The sequence below is a fragment of the Olea europaea genome, chromosome 6, assembly GCF_002742605.1.
Source record: "Olea europaea var. sylvestris chromosome 6, O_europaea_v1, whole genome shotgun sequence".
In the NCBI taxonomy this organism is placed as follows: Eukaryota; Viridiplantae; Streptophyta; class Magnoliopsida; order Lamiales; family Oleaceae; genus Olea; species Olea europaea.
The window spans coordinates 3,101,198-3,120,863 of NC_036242.1; the positions used below are offsets into that span (position 1 = coordinate 3,101,198).

At 35.6% G+C, this 19,666-nt stretch overlaps 2 protein-coding genes and 1 pseudogene across 2 annotated transcripts; all 3 read left to right on the forward strand.

Moving 5' to 3' along the window:
- The first annotated feature begins 39 nt into the window (after positions 1–39).
- Positions 40–3,864, forward strand: LOC111395515 (annotated as a pseudogene).
- A 2,213-nt stretch (positions 3,865–6,077) lies between these two features.
- On the forward strand, positions 6,078–7,859 carry LOC111395007 (peroxidase 52-like). Its single transcript, XM_023021034.1, has 3 exons — positions 6,078–6,313; positions 7,067–7,258; positions 7,449–7,859. Exons 1-3 carry the CDS (start codon positions 6,104–6,106, stop codon positions 7,857–7,859), a joined length of 813 nt encoding a protein of 270 aa, XP_022876802.1. The 5' UTR covers positions 6,078–6,103.
- Positions 7,860–11,772: 3,913 nt separating this feature from the next.
- Positions 11,773–18,775, forward strand: LOC111395516 (shaggy-related protein kinase eta-like). The gene is made up of 12 exons (XM_023021537.1): positions 11,773–12,018; positions 12,979–13,071; positions 13,264–13,323; positions 13,406–13,678; positions 13,759–13,833; positions 13,948–14,004; positions 14,801–14,941; positions 15,039–15,089; positions 15,187–15,282; positions 15,367–15,450; positions 15,680–15,781; positions 18,365–18,775. The coding sequence occupies exons 1-12, from the start codon at positions 11,872–11,874 to the stop codon at positions 18,458–18,460; spliced, it is 1,275 nt and encodes a 424-aa protein (XP_022877305.1). The 5' UTR covers positions 11,773–11,871; the 3' UTR covers positions 18,461–18,775.
- The last annotated feature ends 891 nt before the right edge of the window (positions 18,776–19,666 follow it).

The following is a 19,666-nucleotide window of genomic DNA, read 5'->3' on the forward strand; positions in this document are numbered from 1 at the left end:
GGGGGGGGGGGGGGGGGGGGGGGAAGCAATTCAATTAATAGGGATAGATATAGAGTGGGATAGATATATAATAATTGTGAATGCAAATAGCAGCTCACTTTGATTTTCCCTCATTTCGGGCTTGTTTAGGCTTATTAAGGGTTAATGCCACTTAATATTGGAGGAAGGAAGCAATTCAATTCACATATTGACGTGGATGTATATATAAAAGTGGTATGGATGTATAATGTTTAAATGAATAAATTTAATAAGGACAATATTATAATGTAATATGGATGAGCACAATATATATATATATATTTTTTTAATTTAAAAATTTTAATAGGGATAGATATTGAGTGTGATAGATATATAATAATTCTGAATGCAAATAGCAGCTCACTTTGATTTTCCCTCATTTCGGGCTTGTTTAGGCTTATTAAGGGTTAATGCCACTTAATATTTTGTGTTTTTGAATTTAGGTCTTTCAGGAAAATGGAGGATTTGCTGTAATATGGTAAAATGTTGAGATGCATTTTACTGAGCTTAAGTGGATGAATAAGTCTATCATCTATGGCACCCAAATCGCATCGAAAGAGAAAGAAAATTAAGAGATTTGTCCAAAAAAATCAGTATCAATGTCTTCACATGTTGAAGAAGATGAAGATATGAATCCGAACGTGGCAGTCGGACAAGAAATAACAGAAAAATACTATAATGTTGAAGTTTTTGAAGCACTAGTTGAACACGATGAATAATAAGAAAATGAAATTTTTTCAGCATTAGACAAAGAATCTATTAGGAGCCCAAAAGTAAAGAAAATTCAGAATATGAAAAAATTGAAGAGCATGAAGAGTGCTCTAGTGGATACACTGTCCATTGTTGCCCTCTTTATAGATTTCTTGTTTCTCTTGTCTATGATCTTGTTATCAAGACGCTTCATGTTCTTTAGTTTTTTCATATTTTGGATTTTCTTCACTTTTGGGTCCCTAACAAATTTTTTGTCTAATGTTGTAGAAACTTCATCTTCTTATCCTTCATCTTGTTCAACCGGTGCTTCAGAAACTTCAACATTCAACATCATCGTCTTTCTCTGCTATTTCTTGTGTGACTACCACTTTTGAGTTTTTGTCTTCATCTTCCTGAATATATGAAGACATAAATATTGATATTTTAAGTAAATCTCTTCATTTTCTTTTTCTCTTTCGTTGTGATTTGGGTACCATGGATGATAGACCTTCATCGTGCCGTGTGAAAGTGGGAAATTTTAATGATTGTGCTCCTGATGGCGACTACATGTTTTAAACACTTGCCAAATATGAAACCACTTTTATTTAGACACTTCATATAAACATTTGCCAAATGTCAAACCACTTTTGTATACACATTTCAGAGGACTCACAAGTACTATTCACTTCTTCACCACTCATCTATCCTGATTTATAAGCACCTTGCCTAACATACATTGAAAAAGTGGTAAGTGATCAATGAAGTAAAAAATCGGACCTGTTATTCTGATAATCCTTCTTTATGGGCCAAAGCAACTGATTTTTCATTTTTGATGTAGCCCTTTTTGGAAGATGGAGGATTTATTGAACGTTTTTCTTATTATTGATTTTTGATGTCTTATATCGCCTTACATTTGAAAGGGGTTGATTACAAGGAGAAAGAAGGAGATTTTGAAAATATTCAAGTTGCAACTGATAGGGGACTTCAAGTTTTCACCTTCAAGAAGCTGCAATTGGCCACCGGCGGTTTTGGAAAGTCTAATGTGATTGGACATGGTGCATTTGGGTTAGTCTATCAATGAGTTCTCAAAGATGGGAGGAAGGTTGCTGTTAAGTTGATGAATCAGGCTGGAAAACATGGAGAAGAAGAATTTGAAGTGGAGGTCCTGTCTCTATCTACGTTTCCCTCGTTGAGTTTATATTTCTTGGAAGTTTGTATATGAGTGCATACACGTTTCTCAGTTTTCACCTTACTTATATTTTTCTTACTGATTGTTAATAGTTTATTAAAAATTATAGGTGGATTTATTGGGTCGTTTGCGGCCGCCATATTTGTTCTCGATTATTGGCTACTGTTCAGAAAGCAACCATAAGTTTCTGGTTTATGAGTTCATGGCAATTAGTGGTCTGCAGGAACATTTTGTATCCCATCAGTGGTATGTGTTTTGTTTGTTTATGTATTTTGTTTGAAGCTGCAATTACTTAAATAATCTTGCATATGGCACTTTGATCAGCCATTTACAATCTTATTTGCATATATAGTATTTGAATGATTCAAAGTAAATGCTTTGCAGGTTATTGTAGGTTTTTTAGCACCTTCTTCCATTGAACTTTCTATTAGTTTTTTCATCTTGAATTTCTTCATTGGGATGTCATCGACTTTCTTGTGCTTCTATGTCTTGTAAAATTATTTTTGTCTGTACTTAGGAATGATCCCCCATATCTGATGCTGAATTGCATTTTTCAACCATCCTGGCATGCAAAACTGTAATAAGTCATTTAAGGTGTTAAACTGCATACATTTTCCGATTATTCAGATCTGCTGTATTGAATTAATTGATCCCCTATAAATGACATTTTCCTTTAAAACTCAGATTCTAATAAAATTCCGTTGAAGCTGGATTGGGGCTCTCGGCTCAGAGTAGCTTTGGAGGCAGCGAAAGGTTTGGCGTATCTCCATGAACATGTTAGTCCACGACTAATTCATAGAGATTTCAAAAGAAGTAACATCCTTTTGGATATAAATTTCCATGCCAAAAATTCCCAACTTTGGATTAGCAAATCTTTTTTTTTTTTAATAACTCAGGTGTCCAAGCTTTGCCTGACTCATCCTGAAAAGTGACGGCCTTCCACTCTGGTTTTCCACCCAGATAAATCCGGATGCAGTCACAGCTCATATACACTTCGGCCGGACATTCAGAATGTGGTTCTCCTCCCTGTAAACCTCCCTTTACGACGTGCGGACAAGATCCTCGGAGGGACGACAAAGCGCATTATAACTTTGCCTCCATAACTTTCTACTCGAGTATTAGGTACCCAAGGATGTGTCGCACCTGAGTAAGCCAAAATTCCTTTTCAAAGTAATATTGGCTTTTCGCTAGTATTTTTACACGATAAATTCTTTGCACTTCTCAAATTTAATAATATTTTTCTTCAGGTATGCATTAACTGGACTTTTGACCATCAAATCAGATGTGCACAATTATGGAGTCGTCCTCCTGGAGTTGCTTGCTGGTAGGGTTCCTGTCACTATGAAGAGGCCTCAAGAGGAAAGTGTTGTCATGTCGCTATAAGTTTAATGATCTCTATCGATAGGCCTTACCCTGACTCATGGATAGAGAAACGGTGATAGATATAATGGACCCCGTCCTCGAGAGTCAATACTTGATAAAGGAGGTTATAAAAGTTGCTGCAACCGCTGCTATGTGCTTATAACCAGAGGCTGATTATCGGCCACTAATGGCAGACGTCGTGCAGTCGCTTGTACCTTTGGTGAAACATCTCAAACTGCCTTCAAAGCCGGGTACCAGCCCGAGTTTTCACGCTATGCTGTCTCCTAAAGGCTAGGACTTCATTTTCTGTATGTGTTTTTAAGCTAACTTACCGCAGAAGTGCTCGGCGTCCATTATTACCAGATCTTGGATCCTTCTAATAGGCTTTGTAGTGAAGAATATTACTGCATTTTTTTTGGGGTATATAGAATGAATATTACCGCGTTAGCTAAACAATTATTTGGTTATGCCGTTTTGGGCTTTACTCAACCGAGGCTAATGCCTTGTTCGAATAATATGTATTGTTACGCATCATTGAAGGTATATTCTTTCGATGCCTAATCAAGTACAATAGTTTTCTTAATAATTATCTGAAATGCTCGTTCTAACTTAATGGTTCCTCTAATGAACGAGTTAAGAGTTGTCTCCCAAAAATTCTTTACATACTGGCGTATTGGCTCTTGTTTTCCATTTGCTGTTGATGTTTCGATGTGTCAAAAATTTAGTGTAGAGCTGGTAGACGACAGTTGTTTGAATTGAAATCGAGAAACTGATTTCTTTTCTAAATAAAATATGTATTTTAATCAATTTTTCTTGAATTTCTTTGGAAATTCTGAATACAAAAATAGGAGAAAGTCTCCGTCTTCCAGGAATTAAAAAGAAAAAAAAAAAGGAAAACGAAAATGTAGAGCTGACTCTTGAATAGGTATCATTCAAAATCAATTTTGCAGCTAAGATTGTTGTTGAAACTTACATACAAGTAGCATTACTCGCAAAATTTAAACTCAAAACTCTCGAAAATGTAACAAAAAAAACAAAAGATATTAAAAAGGTGTTGGGTCCATCGGCTTCACATGTTGAAAAATAAGGTCATGTCGGTCTAATTAGAATCCATGGAGGTTTTGCAAAGTTTAATTTTTCACAACTCTATACGGTTTAATAAAATTTTACGGTTGACAAAAAAATGAGAAGATATAAATGCATAAAAATTGGCAAATATCTCAAAATATTTTTAGAAATTCGTATTGAAAAATATTGAAAAGACATTCAAATTTTCATTTTCAACCAAGTTGTAACCTCTTTGCAAAAAATTCAAAGAAGTTCGACGGTGGGATAGTTGAATAATGATCTAACATTATTGGCTTGTCAAAGTATCTTAATTTTATATATGTAACCCGCAGATGAACTAGTCAATATCACAAGTATATACAGTTCATGGGAACATTGCAATATTGGTCCCCAATCTCTATCCAATGTTAAATTGGTTTCCAATCTTTATAAAAGTGCAAATGAATCTATAAATGTTTATTGTAGTTACAAAAATGCCAGCTACACTATCTATTAGACAAAGAGGAGTTTCTTCAGTAGAGTATCGGACATTTACCACATTTCCTTCCTAGGTGGTCTTGTTGGAGACGTAAAGAATCATATAATTTTGAGATAAAAGTCATTATAGATAAGATAAAAATTTTCCGTCTCTTACTATTCTCCTCCTTTCTATTAAATCAAGATAAAATTCGAAAATATAAGCTCGTGAACATATACAAGGTAAAAACTCCCAAGAAGAGAGCATTACAATTCAATTCAATATTTTGTTCGTTCAGATTTGATTGTGTTGTATATAAGGATTTCGAAATCAAAGAGAGTATATTTTTCTTTCAATTTCCTGTAAGCCACTTATTTCTTTGAAACTAGGATCAAAGATAGACTCTTCATAAAATGAGAAATGGAAGAGAGAAAGAAAGAAAGATATATTTATTGAAGAGACTTTCCACTTGAAATAAGACCAATGCAAATTCAGAAGAATGGGCTTGGGGCTTTCTAAATGATGAAGATTCAAAGTTAAATATTCCATTTGTTAGTCCTAAAAATGAAAATCATTCAGATATTCATCAAATCGTCACACGAATGTCACAAAACAACTATCATTTCAAACTTTTTGTCTACGCTCAAGTTGGAAAACATAATATACTTCGTAAATGGTTCGGATAGTTTTCATCGTTAGATATAGACAATGCATTTATATTGAAACATTGAGAACTTGCTCTTTCAAGGAGTAGAAACCAACTTATTGCTCAAACAATAGATTGGGAACCGATGATGCAAATGCCCAATTCTCGTGTCTCGAATTTACTTTACTACTAGATAAATAGTCAACTCAATTACCCAAGTTCATCTTCTATATCGTTCAGATTTGATTGTGTTGTATATAAGGATTTCGAAATCAAAGAGAGTATATTTTTCTTTCAATTTCCTGTAAGCCACTTACAGCAAATTTCAGAAAATATGGAACAAATTGGTGGGCACTACTTTGAATATGAACCCAACAAATCATTATCTTTTTTGTACATTTCTTGCATGCATGCAATGACTCTAAAGATCATAAAGTCAACTCTTATGTCTACCTCTCATTTTTTTTTGGCTTTTTTCATCATCTTTTGTTTCTATGTTAAAGCCCCTTTACAAAAATTCTTCGTCTAAACGCGTTTTACAGCAGAAAAGTTTGAATTTTGCATTATGTACACACACTATTTCTCGACACTGCATGCCTATTTATACTTACTCACTCAATACATGCATATATTCATCATATAATTAGCTTAACATTTCTTGTATTCATCTTTAATGGCTTCCTATAGAAATTTTTGGGTTATCCCATTTTTTTTTGTACTGGTGTTCGGCTTTGCAAATGCTCAGCTTTCTCCCACTTTTTATGCTTCCACATGTCCTAATGTGCTGACAATTGTTAGAAATGCAATGAGGACAGCTATTAATAATGAACTAAGGATTGGTGCTTCGATCCTTCGATTGTTCTTCCACGACTGCTTCGTGAATGTAAGACGTCATTTTATTTCATGTTGGGTTTTGTTGGAAAGCGTATATTCACTATAGTTTTCCATGAGAAAATGATGTGTTTGTAACAACTTGGGTGACATGTTTGGACAGGATAAATAAATCTCATGTCTCTCTTATTTAGTAGGGTCGTGTGTACTAAGCATATCAGTACACGTTCTCTTGTTTTCCATGGAAAAAAATTATTATTTACATTTACATATATGCCTCTTGTGCATACAATCTAGGGGTGTGATGGATCCATACTATTGGATGACACTACGACATTCACCGGTGAAAAGAACGCAAATCCAAACCGAAATTCAGTACGAGGTTTTGAAGTGATAGACACCATCAAAACTCAAGTCGAAGCTGCCTGCAATGCAACGGTATCTTGTGCAGACATTCTAGCCCTCGCCGCAAAAGATGGAAGCTATTAATAATGAACTAAGGATTGGTGCTTCGATCCTTCGATTGTTCTTCCACGACTGCTTCGTGAATGTAAGACGTCATTTAATTTCATGTTAGGTTTTGTTGGAAAGCGTATATATATTCACTATAGTTTTCCATGAGAAAATGATGTGTTTGTAACAAGTTGGGTGACATATGTTTGGACAGGATAAATAAATATCTCATATGTCTCTCTTATTTAGTAGGGTCGGGTATTCTAAGCATATCGGCGCATGTTCTCTTGTTTTCCATGGAAAAAAATTATTATTTACATTTACATATATGTCTCTTGTGCATACAATCTAGGGGTGTGATGGATCCATACTATTGGACGACACTACGACATTCACCGGTGAAAAGAACGCAAATCCAAACCGAAATTCAGTACGAGGTTTTGAAGTGATAGACACCATCAAAACTCAAGTCGAAGCTGCCTGCAATGCAACGGTATCTTGTGCAGACATTCTAGCCCTCGCTGCAAAAGATGGGGTCGGCTTGGTATGTAGACTTGAACACGCCTCTTGACTTCCACCCCTAACTTCATTTTTTATGGACATACGTTCAATTTTCATAAATAGTAACATCTGAACTGTTTCAAATGCTTAAGCCATTACAACTCTTCTAGCATACAATTTTCATAATTAGATAATCAAAAGATTAACCCTAATGATATGTATATATGATATAGCTTGGAGGACCAACATGGACAGTGCCACTAGGCAGGAGGGATGCAAGAACAGCAAGCTTAAGTGCAGCAAATAGCCAAATCCCCTCTCCATTCTCAAGCCTCTCAACTCTCATCTCGATGTTCGCGGCGAAAGGCCTTAATGCACGTGACATGACGGCTCTCTCGGGTGGCCACACCTTCGGCTTTGCGCAATGCTCAACCTTCCGAACCCGCATTTACAACGAAACCAACATAAACCCGACCTTCGCAGCCAACCGTCGAGGCACGTGCCCCGCCTCAGGTGGCAACACCAACTTGACGCCGCTTGATGTGCAGACTCCAAACCGGTTCGACAACAATTACTATGGCAATCTCTTGACTCAACGTGGGCTTTTGCACTCGGATCAAGTGCTTTTAATCATTTTTAACTAGACGATTCATGAGATCCACAAACTTTATCTAAATTCAATAAATACATTTCATCAATTTTTATTAAATTTTACCAAAAATCTTTAGCAAATTTAATTTGTTTAGTTTCTGATTTCACCTTTTGACTATTTACTTTTAACATTTTTAGAATTAATATCTAAATTGCTATTTGACAACTTGTTCAAGTAATACTCCATTAAACATTGTGAAAATTTGGCAATATTTTAATTTCAATTTGAATTTTGATGTGGATTAATATATGACATGGAAATATACGAAAATTGGTAAATGAAATAAAAATTATAATTTATATTTCATTTACCAATTTTCGTATATTTCCATGTCATATATTAATCCACATCAAAATTCAAATTGAAATTAAAATATTGCCAAATTTTCACAATGTTTAATGGAGTATTACTTGAACAAGTTGTCAAATAGCAATTTAGATATTAATTCTAAAAATGTTAAAAGTAAATAGTCAAAAGGTGAAATCAGAAACTAAACAAATTAAATTTGCTAAAGATTTTTGGTAAAATTTAATAAAAATTGATGAAATGTATTTATTGAATTTAGATAAAGTTTGTGGATCTCATGAATCGTCTAGTTAAAAATGATTTTGAAGAAAAATTAGTTTAAAAAATGGAGCCAAAAATGGACTAATTAGTTAGATCAAATTTCAATTATGGTTCTCAAATTTCTTAGTTGAACTAGCCTATTTAATCAAATTCACATAACATTGCTACCTTTAAATTATCAAGAAAAATTAGGATTAGTCGTCTTAACCTCTCAATTAGTGTAATTTTAGATCCTCAACCCATTTAAATATGGGACAGTGTATTCATAGGCACCGCCTATCAAAAACAGTTCAAAATTTTGCTATAGGTATATTAAGCTTGATATCATGGATGACATTGTTTGACGTGATAACACTTTGGACATTGATTTTAACAAACATCACAAAAATGACCACCACCAACTACATCACGTGGAGCCTCCAAATCCGAAGTCTATTAGAAGGATATAACGTCTATGACTTTCTCGATGGTTCTCATCCCAGTCCCACACCAACAGTCACAGCTGATGGTAAGTCGGCTCCAAATCCAGCCTACATAACATGGAAGCGCCAAGATTGTCTCCTCTTTAGTGCACTCCTTGGTGCAGTTTCACTACCCATCCAACCTCTTCTTGCCCGCAAAACCACCTTTGAGTAGGCATGGACCACCTTGGCTAATACCTATGCCAAACCATCCTGTGGTCACATCAAACAAATCAAGGACCAATTGAAAAACTGTGTCAAGGGCTTCAAGACGATCTCCGATTGTATGCAATTTATCAAGAACCAAGCTGATAAACTTGCTCTTCTTGGAAAACCTGTTGATGAAGAAGATCTCATCGATAAAATTCTAGACGGCCTTGGCGAGGAATACAAAGGAATTGTTGACGCAGTTAATGCTCGTGAAATGCCGATCTCCTTTGATGAAATTCATAAAAAACTCATCAACAAAGAAGCGTCTCTCTAACAATCACATGCACCACCATCACCCTTTTCGGCCACCGCCAATCCAATCAATCAACGCAACAATCATTCTTGGCGCCCTTCCACAAACACCGTTCATAATAAACAATCCAATGCTCCTCGTAATACTCGTCCTCCACCATGTCCATATCTTGGACATTGCTAAGGATGTGGTGCTTAAGGACACATTGTCAAATGATGCCCTATTTATCGACTTATCAACACCCAATCCTCATTGGCTCTTTCAGCAACACGTCCACATGCTCCACATCATGCTTCTCCTTGGCAACCGTGTGCACACTTTGCATCTCTTGACACCATTGACACCCCCACATAGTATCAGAGCTCAGTAAGCTCCAACGAGTTGTTCGATCCGATTAAATCTTAAAAATGAGTACATTGATTTTAAGATTGGTCTGCTCAAAAAGAGCCACCATCTTGTGGGGGCATGTTAAGGGAATAAATTCCACATCGGTTAAATACCGAAATATCGACCAACTTAAATAGATCTTGGACCACTCATCTTAATTAGGGGGTCCATTTTAATAAGGTCAACCTTATAAAGAGGAGTGACCCAAGATCTATTTAAGTTGGTCAATATTTCGATATTTAATCGATGTAAAATTTATTCCCTCAACAATCCATGCAACTAGCATAAATAGCTTATGCAGTGGTTCAACATCCTCTTTCACATCACTTATTTTTAATTTAAAAAAGTGATAACTTGGACATTTTTTCTAATAACAAACTACTAGCTTAGCTCCCCCCTCTTGGTACAAAATATTGAATTTTTTATCCACTTAGGATTCACTAACTTCTCTACCACCCTTACCTCTAAACAACCTCCCACCAGCACGATGTCTACCACCAATTCTTGTTGGATCTTCTTCGCCTCGACTGAATATATATGTGAATTTTTTCGTGGGTAACCTCATAGGTTGTGGTGGTAGTTGGCTGATGATCTTGAAATCGAATTTTTTATGGTTGTGAACGACAATGATGAGAATCGACGAAGACCGTTTATTCTACCTATTTTCTTTGTTCATATTTTTGTAAATGACTTATAATATTTAACTTTGAAAATGTGGCTAAACATGATTTTGTTTTGCTCATTTTAAATCCGTGGTGGATTGCTGTCGAATGTGGTGGTGGGTTGAGCATAAAGACGTTAACGATATGGTAATGAAGTGATTTAGTGGTCGATTGGTAGCAGCTATGGTTGATTGGTGTTAAAGGGGTTCAAGTTAGAAGATTTTAGGGAAAACGAGGGTAGTGGTGGTGTGGTCGCGATGGTAGATGACGATTAGGAGATGGTGCAAGTTGAGGTGGTGGAGCAAAAGATGGAGGTGCAAGGCAGAATCAGGGTTTCAAGCAAGTGGGTGGTGGTTTGTACACGGGCAACCATTAATGATGGTGTTGATGACGATGACGACTATGCAATATAATGCGTTACAATTGGTGATATTATGGCTAGCGATAATTGCGGCATAACACACTATGTTATAAGTGTAAGATAGTATTTTAAAACCAGTGATAACGGTAGAATGCGCACAAAAAAGTTTGTTACATATGTTACAAAAAATATAGTAATTTTATTATAAAAGAACTAAACAGTATTTTATCAAATGAGTAATGCTATTCAATTGCAGTGATACTTAGCACTAGTCTAAGCGTCAATTAGATGACATTAAATGATATATTTCTTTAAATGCAAAGTCAAAAAATCCATTTAATTGAACGTATTAAGCGTGGTAAGTTTAAATTGATCGCAACACTTTACTCAATAAGTAATGTTGACAGTCGACAGGCCATGTAAAATTGGGTGTCCACGAAAATTTTCAATATGGACATAAAAATTGTAGGATAATATTATTTGTACATAATTTTTTGTACACTCACATGGGATGGGGTGGGGTTCACTCGAATAAAATATTTGAGCGTGCTTTATCCCATATGAGTATGGGATACCTTGATGTCCAAAAATTATTTACACCAAGCAAAACCTAACTTTTACAGGATTTAAAACAATAACACAAAACTTGGAAAACAACTTAACTTACATCTTTAAATAATGTGGAACTCACGTTTAATTTCAACGTCTACTTCATGAATTCCATAACGTAAGAATCTTACCTTACGTTAGAGATTGAAAGTATGCTACATTAAGTCGAGAAAACGTGCATTGGTCTTTGTTGTTTAACAAAAATTAAAAAGAGATTTTTGGGGAAACTGAGTTTCGAAATAATGAGTTTTTGGAGAATATATAATTTAAAAGAAGAAAAAAATTTGATTTTATGTCCAATATAGTTTATTATGTGAATGTGTCATCGTAAAAGAGCTCGAAAAAATATGAGTTTCCAAAAAATGTTCGTCAAACTGGGGTTTAATTTAAGATTACAATAAAGGAGGAATAGAATGGAAAATATATAAAGACAGACAGAGGCGAGAGAGAGAGAGAGAGAGTGAGAGAGAGAGAGAGCGCAAAACCACACGGCCATGGTGCCACAGGGACCTCAGCTACTTCAGCACAATCCACCAGCCGACCATCAATACCATAACGTTGTTGACCAAGCTCTGCCACCACCTCCAGCTGCCTCCGCCGCTGTGAATCTTTCCACCGTAGCAACCATGGAAACAGACAAGGTAATTTAGATTATATGCATAATTATATAATCGATTTTCTCCTCCTGTCCTGTCTGCATTCTGTGTTTTTTTAGACGAAATTCTAGCTGGGTTCCTCTTTTTTCACTTCGATCTAGCTGAAAAGCTTAAGTTTTTGGCTTGTTACTGCACCATGGTTGCCAGAAGTATATTCCGAGAATATTCCCTCGATCTGAAAATTAGTCCCGCCTCATAGGTATTTCTGCTTTTAGATTTGTTTCGCCTGGATCTTAGAGGGAGTGACCAAGTGAGAGAGCGAATAGGGACTGTGGTAGTTAATTCCCTATTTATTTATTTATTTATTTTTTGCTCTCTTGCTTTTCTGGAATTTTCTGTAATGCATCAATTTCATGAAAACTTTCAGAAATTATTTAGTAATTTTAATCTTTTTCGAAGCTTATTTTTACTTTTTTTGCTTTTCTTTCAGATGTTTTAATTTTTTTGCTGCTTCCAATTAATGGGATGCGTTTTTATAGACTACCTTAAATTGCAATTATATTTAGATCTTTGAACTTCTTTTTGACTCTTACTTTTTATTATGATTATTTCCTAATTTGATTTTCGACTGTTGTTGTTAGTTACTTTAGGTGAATTTAAAGCTAGTTTTTATTTTTTGTAGGTGAATTGTGCTTCAAATTATAGTAGACAGCTTTTTTCATTTCCAAGTTTGTTGGCTTACGATAATTTCTTGCCAGCCTTGGTTATCTGTCTTTTCTCTCTCTTTTTGCGATCTAAGCATAGCATATCTCTTTAAATTCTCAATCTTTTCAGGTTTCCGAATTTCACGTTTCCGACTATGTTTTGCTATTCATTAGTTGACAATATGTTCTGATTAATATGGTAGTACTTCTGTGATGTTGGTGTTAGTTTGCCAGTTGGGTTGTGTTATATTCAAATGATTTTTATTTATGCATTGATTCTTTTGCTTGTTTCCCATTGCAGGAGATGTCGGCTTCTGCAGTTGAGGGTAATGATCCAGCCGCTGGTCACATTATCTCTACTATGATTGGAGGCAAAAATGGCGAGCCCAAAAGGGTTGGTATCTGAACTTTATATGTTCAGTTTCATTGACTGCCAATCGAGTGTTACAAAAGTTCTACAAGAATTGAGATGATTATACAGGAACAATTATTTGGAGTTCTCTTCCACTATAATGTTTAATTTCATGATATTTAAGCAGAGAGATTAATGAGAGCTAATAGGTTTGCTTATGATGCTTTTCCGCAGACAATTAGTTTCATGGCAGAGCGTGTTGTGGGTACAGGATCATTTGGAATAGTTTTTCAGGTGTTCATTCCTGGCATTATTACAATGTGAATGATTTTACCTTCGTTCACAGAACTAACCGGTTGTTGTCACTCCTTGCCAGGCAAAATGCTTGGAAACTGAAGAGACTGTGGCTATAAAGAAGGTTTTACAGGATAGGCGGTATAAAAATCGTGAGCTGCAGTTAATGCGCTTGATGGATCATCCCAATGTAATTTCTTTGAAGCACTGTTTCTTTTCTACATCAAGCAGAGATGAGCTTTTCCTTAATTTAGTTATGGATTTTGTCCCCGAGAACATGTACAATATCTTAGAGCATTATAGCAATTCGAATCAAAGGATGCCGCTCATCTATGTCAAACTCTACGCGTATCAGGTTACAATATTTTGTTTTGTCTTTTCTCACTAACTTCTGAATAATTCATCTCAACTAAGATAATTACACTCAATTTTCAGTTATTTAGGGGGCTTGCATATCTCCATACAGTTGCAGGGGTCTGTCATAGGGATATAAAACCTCAAAATCTTTTGGTAAGTAAACTCAACTTTGCCTCCCTTCCTTCTTCCAATTCCACATGCACTCTGCCAGATTGAATTGGACATTTTGGTCAATTTTGCTAAAACAATGCTCTGTGCTTTCTGCAGGTTGATCCTCTTACCCACCAGGTTAAGATTTGTGACTTTGGAAGTGCTAAAGTTCTCGTAAGTCTCGAAAATTGGGCTGTCTAAATTTCTTAATTATTCTAAGTCCATTGGCAGTTGAAAGCTCCCTGAGATCAATTCTGTCAAGGCATCTTTTAAATGCTTCTACCATAGTTACGTGTGTCTATGTATATTCTCATATATCGATCACGTCTTTACTCATTCTTTCTCCCTTCCTTCTGTTAGATACCAGTTGTATTATTTTCTTATGCTGGCATGCACTACCAGATGGATTGAGAACTTATCATAAAATCTAGTCTAGAAAAACTCTGCACAATGTCTTTCCTATGTTGTTAGGTTGCATAAGCTTTTACTGAAAAGAACTTAAAATCCTATCACCGTTGAAGACAGATAAAGTTTGGTGAAGGAGAGAAACCATAAGTGAAAATAAATTTATGGAAATTAACGTATCCATGTGATTTCTGCTGACTGATTCTGTGCTTCCTCCACTTAAGAAGACGTGCCATAGTTTTTAATGGTAAGGTTCAATAATAGCGGTGCACTCTAGTGCAATAGGAACAAATTGATTTCCATGGGATTACAGGGCTGTTTAGCTGTTTTCATTTGCTGCCAAAACAAGGCTATAGGCTTAATATTTGATCTATTCTTCATGGTAGTCAATTGGCTTAATTATTGACCATCATTGTCATCAAAGCCCAAAGTTTTTCTAATTAGTGTTCTTGTAGTTTTGAAATGCCGTTTTGTTTATTAACATCTCTTCATGTAGATCACAAGACCCCTGCTTCAGTTAGTATTTTGATTCACTGTATGTTACCTGAAATTTTTTTATAAGCAGGTGCCTGGTGAAGCTAATATATCCTACATTTGCTCTCGATACTATCGAGCCCCAGAACTCATCTTTGGTGCAACAGAATATACGACAGCAATTGATATTTGGTCTGCCGGTTGTGTCTTAGCTGAGCTGCTTTTAGGGCAGGTCTGTAACCTCAATATTTTTCTTTCATTTTGCCGAGTGGTATTTTATTATATCATGTTCTCTTACTTAATAATTTCCTTTTCTTTAATTTTTACAGCCACTGTTTCCTGGAGAAAATGCAGTTGGTCAGCTTGTAGAGATTATCAAGGTGTGCCATCCTTTCTAATTCTATGATTCTACGGATCAGATTGCTATACTTGTAATGATCTCTTCATGTATACTAATCGGAAGACTTTCTCTAATAGGTTCTTGGTACACCAACTCGAGAAGAAATTCGATGTATGAATCCAAGCTATAATGATTTCAGGTTTCCCCAAATTAAAGCGCATCCATGGCACAAGGTATGCCTACACTTGCTAAATGCTATTTAGAGGTACCATAATATTTCAATGCACAAGTGAATGAGGCTGAAATGTTTGGTTCAGGTTTTCCATAAGCAGATGCCTCCTGAAGCCATTGATCTTGCCTCACGGTTACTTCAGTATTCACCAAGTCTTCGCTGCACTGCGGTATGTCTAATCTTGTATATCTCTTCTAAAGTTCTGACATTAACTGATGAGGACTTTATATTTGACCTCCCACTCGACGAAGATGCTTCATGTTCGTACCAAAGAACATCCATTCCCAGAAGAAATCCAATTTACAGTCCAACTAGAAATGTTGACAGGGCACAATATGATTTTTGATGCTTATCCATGTGTTACCAAATTTATAAAATTGATGTTTCTATGTCTGCAGCTAGAAGCATGTGCGCATCCTTTCTTTGACGAGCTTCGGAAACCCAATACCCGCCTCCCAAATGGTCGCCCTTTTCCCCCTCTTTTTAACTTTAAACAGGAGGTATGGTTTCTAAATACCTTTTTCTTCATGTGCTTCCTTATGTAATAATGTTAGTACTTTCATGGTTTTCTTCCATCAAGTGGAGCTGGAGGCCCCCTTCTTAGTCTGTAAAGAAATCTTTAGGTTCATGAATCTCGAAGTCCACTGTTGTCTCTGCTTACTCTACTAATATCAGTCAAACCTAGCAAATGTGCCATGGCTTAAATTTTGGCAAACCCTTGAACCTAACAGCTGAACCTGTTTTATATGATTTTAACTGTGCTCCTATACTTGGGCTCATCCTCGATTTTAGACCCAGCTCTTTGCATAGAACTGAAGAAACTTTCTTGCTCCTCAACTTACATGAGGGGGGTAGGGATGGAGAGGATCTAGTTAGTGCCCTCAAGTATGGTAATCCCTAGAATTTTGCAGGTCATATTCTTGTTATTATTTAGGGGTACTTGAATGTTGATTCTATGATATACATAAAACCGTCTGCTCATGTGCTGTTAGGTCTTTTGGCAGACCTATGAAGCACAGATACACTAAGAGACCAAAGTGTCGGTATCAGACTTGGTTGGATGCCGATGTGCACAGACCCATGTTGGATACTAGTGTATCATTTTTTCCTTTCCGTTTTTAGTCTGACACTGATTGCCCTTCCAGACATGGTCAAAGGCCCATTCTGCAGTTGTCAGAACAAAAGAAAAATCGGGGAAAACAAAAAAAAATTAATACACATTTAAACTAACCTGAATCTTTCTCAACTGGAAGCGAGTCAGAGAAATCTGATAATAATTTAACTTGCTGTGAATCTCACTGTAATTTTGGTGTAGAATGTCAATGATTTCTCGAGGTTAGTAGTAGCAAAACCAGTGTGCCGATAGGAGATTGTTGACCGGAGTGTGGAAGATTTTGGATGGTAGAAATGAGGATGGAAAGGTCTGAGACTCCGAGTATGGTTTGGATTGCAATAACTTGGACCAACACCGCCATTCTTTTTCCAAATGACAGCCACAAATAATAATTCACAAAAATGAGTATTTTATTTATTGGAAAATGAAAGAATAATAAAAAAATAATTTAATTTTAAGCTAATTTAAATTAACATGTCCTCAGCATATTGCTGTCCCCTTTTTTTGATTAATCACGTGTCTTCATTGTCATCCGTGTCTCTCCATGTCCTTGCTTCATTGGGACGGGCTAATAATGCATTGTACATTCCTCAAAAGAAGAAAGGAAAACAACTAGATTTGGGTTTGATCAACTACTGCTCGACGACAGAGAAATATGGATAATAAATGAGAAAAATATTGAAAGTAGGGAAACTGAGAAGAGTACAAACTTAGTGATGCTGGATGTAATAGGAGAATTATAGGAGAAGGGGAAAGGGGGGAGAAGAAGAGTAGGGAGGGAGAAAAGAGATACGAAGAGGGGAAGAAATTCAATTTATTTAATAATCAAAGGTTGTTTTATTACATTGCCATAATCCCCTTTATATAGGGTTTCAAAAATCATAACTAAATAAAGAAATGCCATAAAAGTTAATTAAATCAAACTCTAATCATGTTTCCTGAAATACGAATTAAAATAGGAAACTAAATAAATAATTTATCTCTGTAGTATTGCATCATTTAGTTGGAAGCCTACAGAATTCTTGTTGTTTAGTAGTGCTTATTGATTGAAGGTATTGGTTGTCGCTATAATGCAGTGGTAATAATTGATGTTTTACTTCATTTAAGCATCAGTCGTATGTATAATTTTCTGTCATACAAATCTTATCTGTAAAGAATAACATAAACTTTCCTTTTGAAGATTGAAAATTTTGTATTTTTGATTTGTGATTGAGATGTAAACTTTTTGCTGTTTTGCTCCCATCCTTATCCTGATAAGAAAATTCAGCTACATCAATTTTCGTGCTCCTGATTTCGAAGAACTAGGATAAAGACAAGTAAGCTAGAATTAATGCTGCTTTCCTCCAAGAACCAGATGAGCATGGTTCTCTTCGCGAAAATGTCCTCTCTGCTATAAGTAATTCTGTGTAGAGCCTGTAAGCTTTAGATGTTTCATTTATGACTGAGCTGTTACCCAGTGATCCATTTGCTGCTACTCTTGTCTTGAAAGCTATTTTAACTGGAACATTTATTTTGTTTCTGAGTTCACATAATTTGTATGAAGACTAATTGAGCTAGAATTCTTATGAATCTTGCTCTTCTGTGGAGCTTCAGTTGACATTTACCCATTTCTGTAATGTTCACCTGTTCTATCTGTAGCTGTTTATCTAATCTTGTAAGAAATTTTCTTGAATTTGCATAATATTTTGTAATGTAATTGAATCTGAATAAAAGTAAAGTTGTTTGATTTTGGATCTTTAAAGGGATTTATAAACCCTGCTTTTCACGGAGGACCTCGATATTTTTATGCTATAATTTGCTTTAGAAAAATTGTTGAGATTGACTGTCTTCAGCTGATGTGTTAATGAGAGACAGATGCGAACATGTGAAACCCTTTATTACCTTCAAACTAAACGAAGCCTAAAACAACTTGTGTACGAGTGCTGCATGCGGTTATTGATTATTTAACATCAAATTCTCCTGATTGCAGTTGTCTGGAGCATCACTTGAGTTGATCTACCGGCTGATTCCTGAGCATGTTCAGAGACAAGCTAGTATGAGTTTTCCACATCCTGCTGGGACGTGATTATCGCTATTGTACTTGTGGTGTTAATGGGTATGTAGCAAACAAAAGGCTCTTCATATTATGATCAAGTGTTTTGGCCATAGTCTGTGGTTTTTGACGCCCCAAAAATATGTTAGCATGTGAAATGTTGTTCGGGTAAATTGGAAAGTTCGAATGTATAGTATGTTCATTGAGTAAAACAAGTTTTCATCGCTTCTGTATATTCTTTTTGGTGAAAATGTAGCACAAATGACTCTGTTATGTTAAAACTGAGCATATTTCGTCAAGGAACGGAAGATCCCTATGGCTTTTGTGTAGTATTTATTGTTTTCACTTCTTTTTGTGTTGTTTATACTACATTTCCAAATTATTACTACACTACTATGAAAGGCATAAAGAATATTTGTCCACCAAATCAAGAGAAATCAAATTATTAGCTCTTGATCCATCTTATTATTGAAGGCCTAATGGACAATCTGGAGAACAACAGTGTAAAAATCTAGTTCATTTCCTAGAAGTATAAAGGCATAAGCAAAACTAACTCCCTTGTACGGTGTAAGTGTTCACATATGGCATTTATTAATAACCGTAAGATAGTAGAAAAAAGAAAAATGAACAACATAAAAATGATTTATTTCTTGTCTTCAAAATAAAAAATAAGTTGAAAACTAAAGAATACTCGTATGTTCGTGTTACCGGCGAATCAGATTCCAAGATATATTTCTAATAGACAAAAAATTCCAATTTTGAGTTCCAATACAAGATTAATTAACTAAAAGCACTTCCATTTCAACTTAAATCACTAATGATCTACCACCTGCTAGCCAAAATGGAAAAAAAAAATAAAAAAGTAAAAAAATTCTGCCGAATTTCTGTGAGAAAGCTAATGGAATACTCACAACTCCTACATTGACTTTATCTTGACTAGGATCGGCGAGGAAGGCCTTGGTGACGCCGAGTATCGAATCCATGGGAGCTAGCTACATGCTCTTTCACCATGATATGGACATGGATCGAACTGCTCCAGATTTGACAATCCGACCCTCACAACCATTGCAAAGTATCATTGCAAAAGAATCGGGTAGTTGTGTGTACATGAGAACGTTAAGTGTGTGAAGTGTGTGTAAATTTATAAATGGGGGCGATTGACTTGGCAAAGTGTCAAGTGATTACTTAAAAAATGATTGAATTTTGGTTACTTAAAGGGCAACTTACAAAAATGATTTA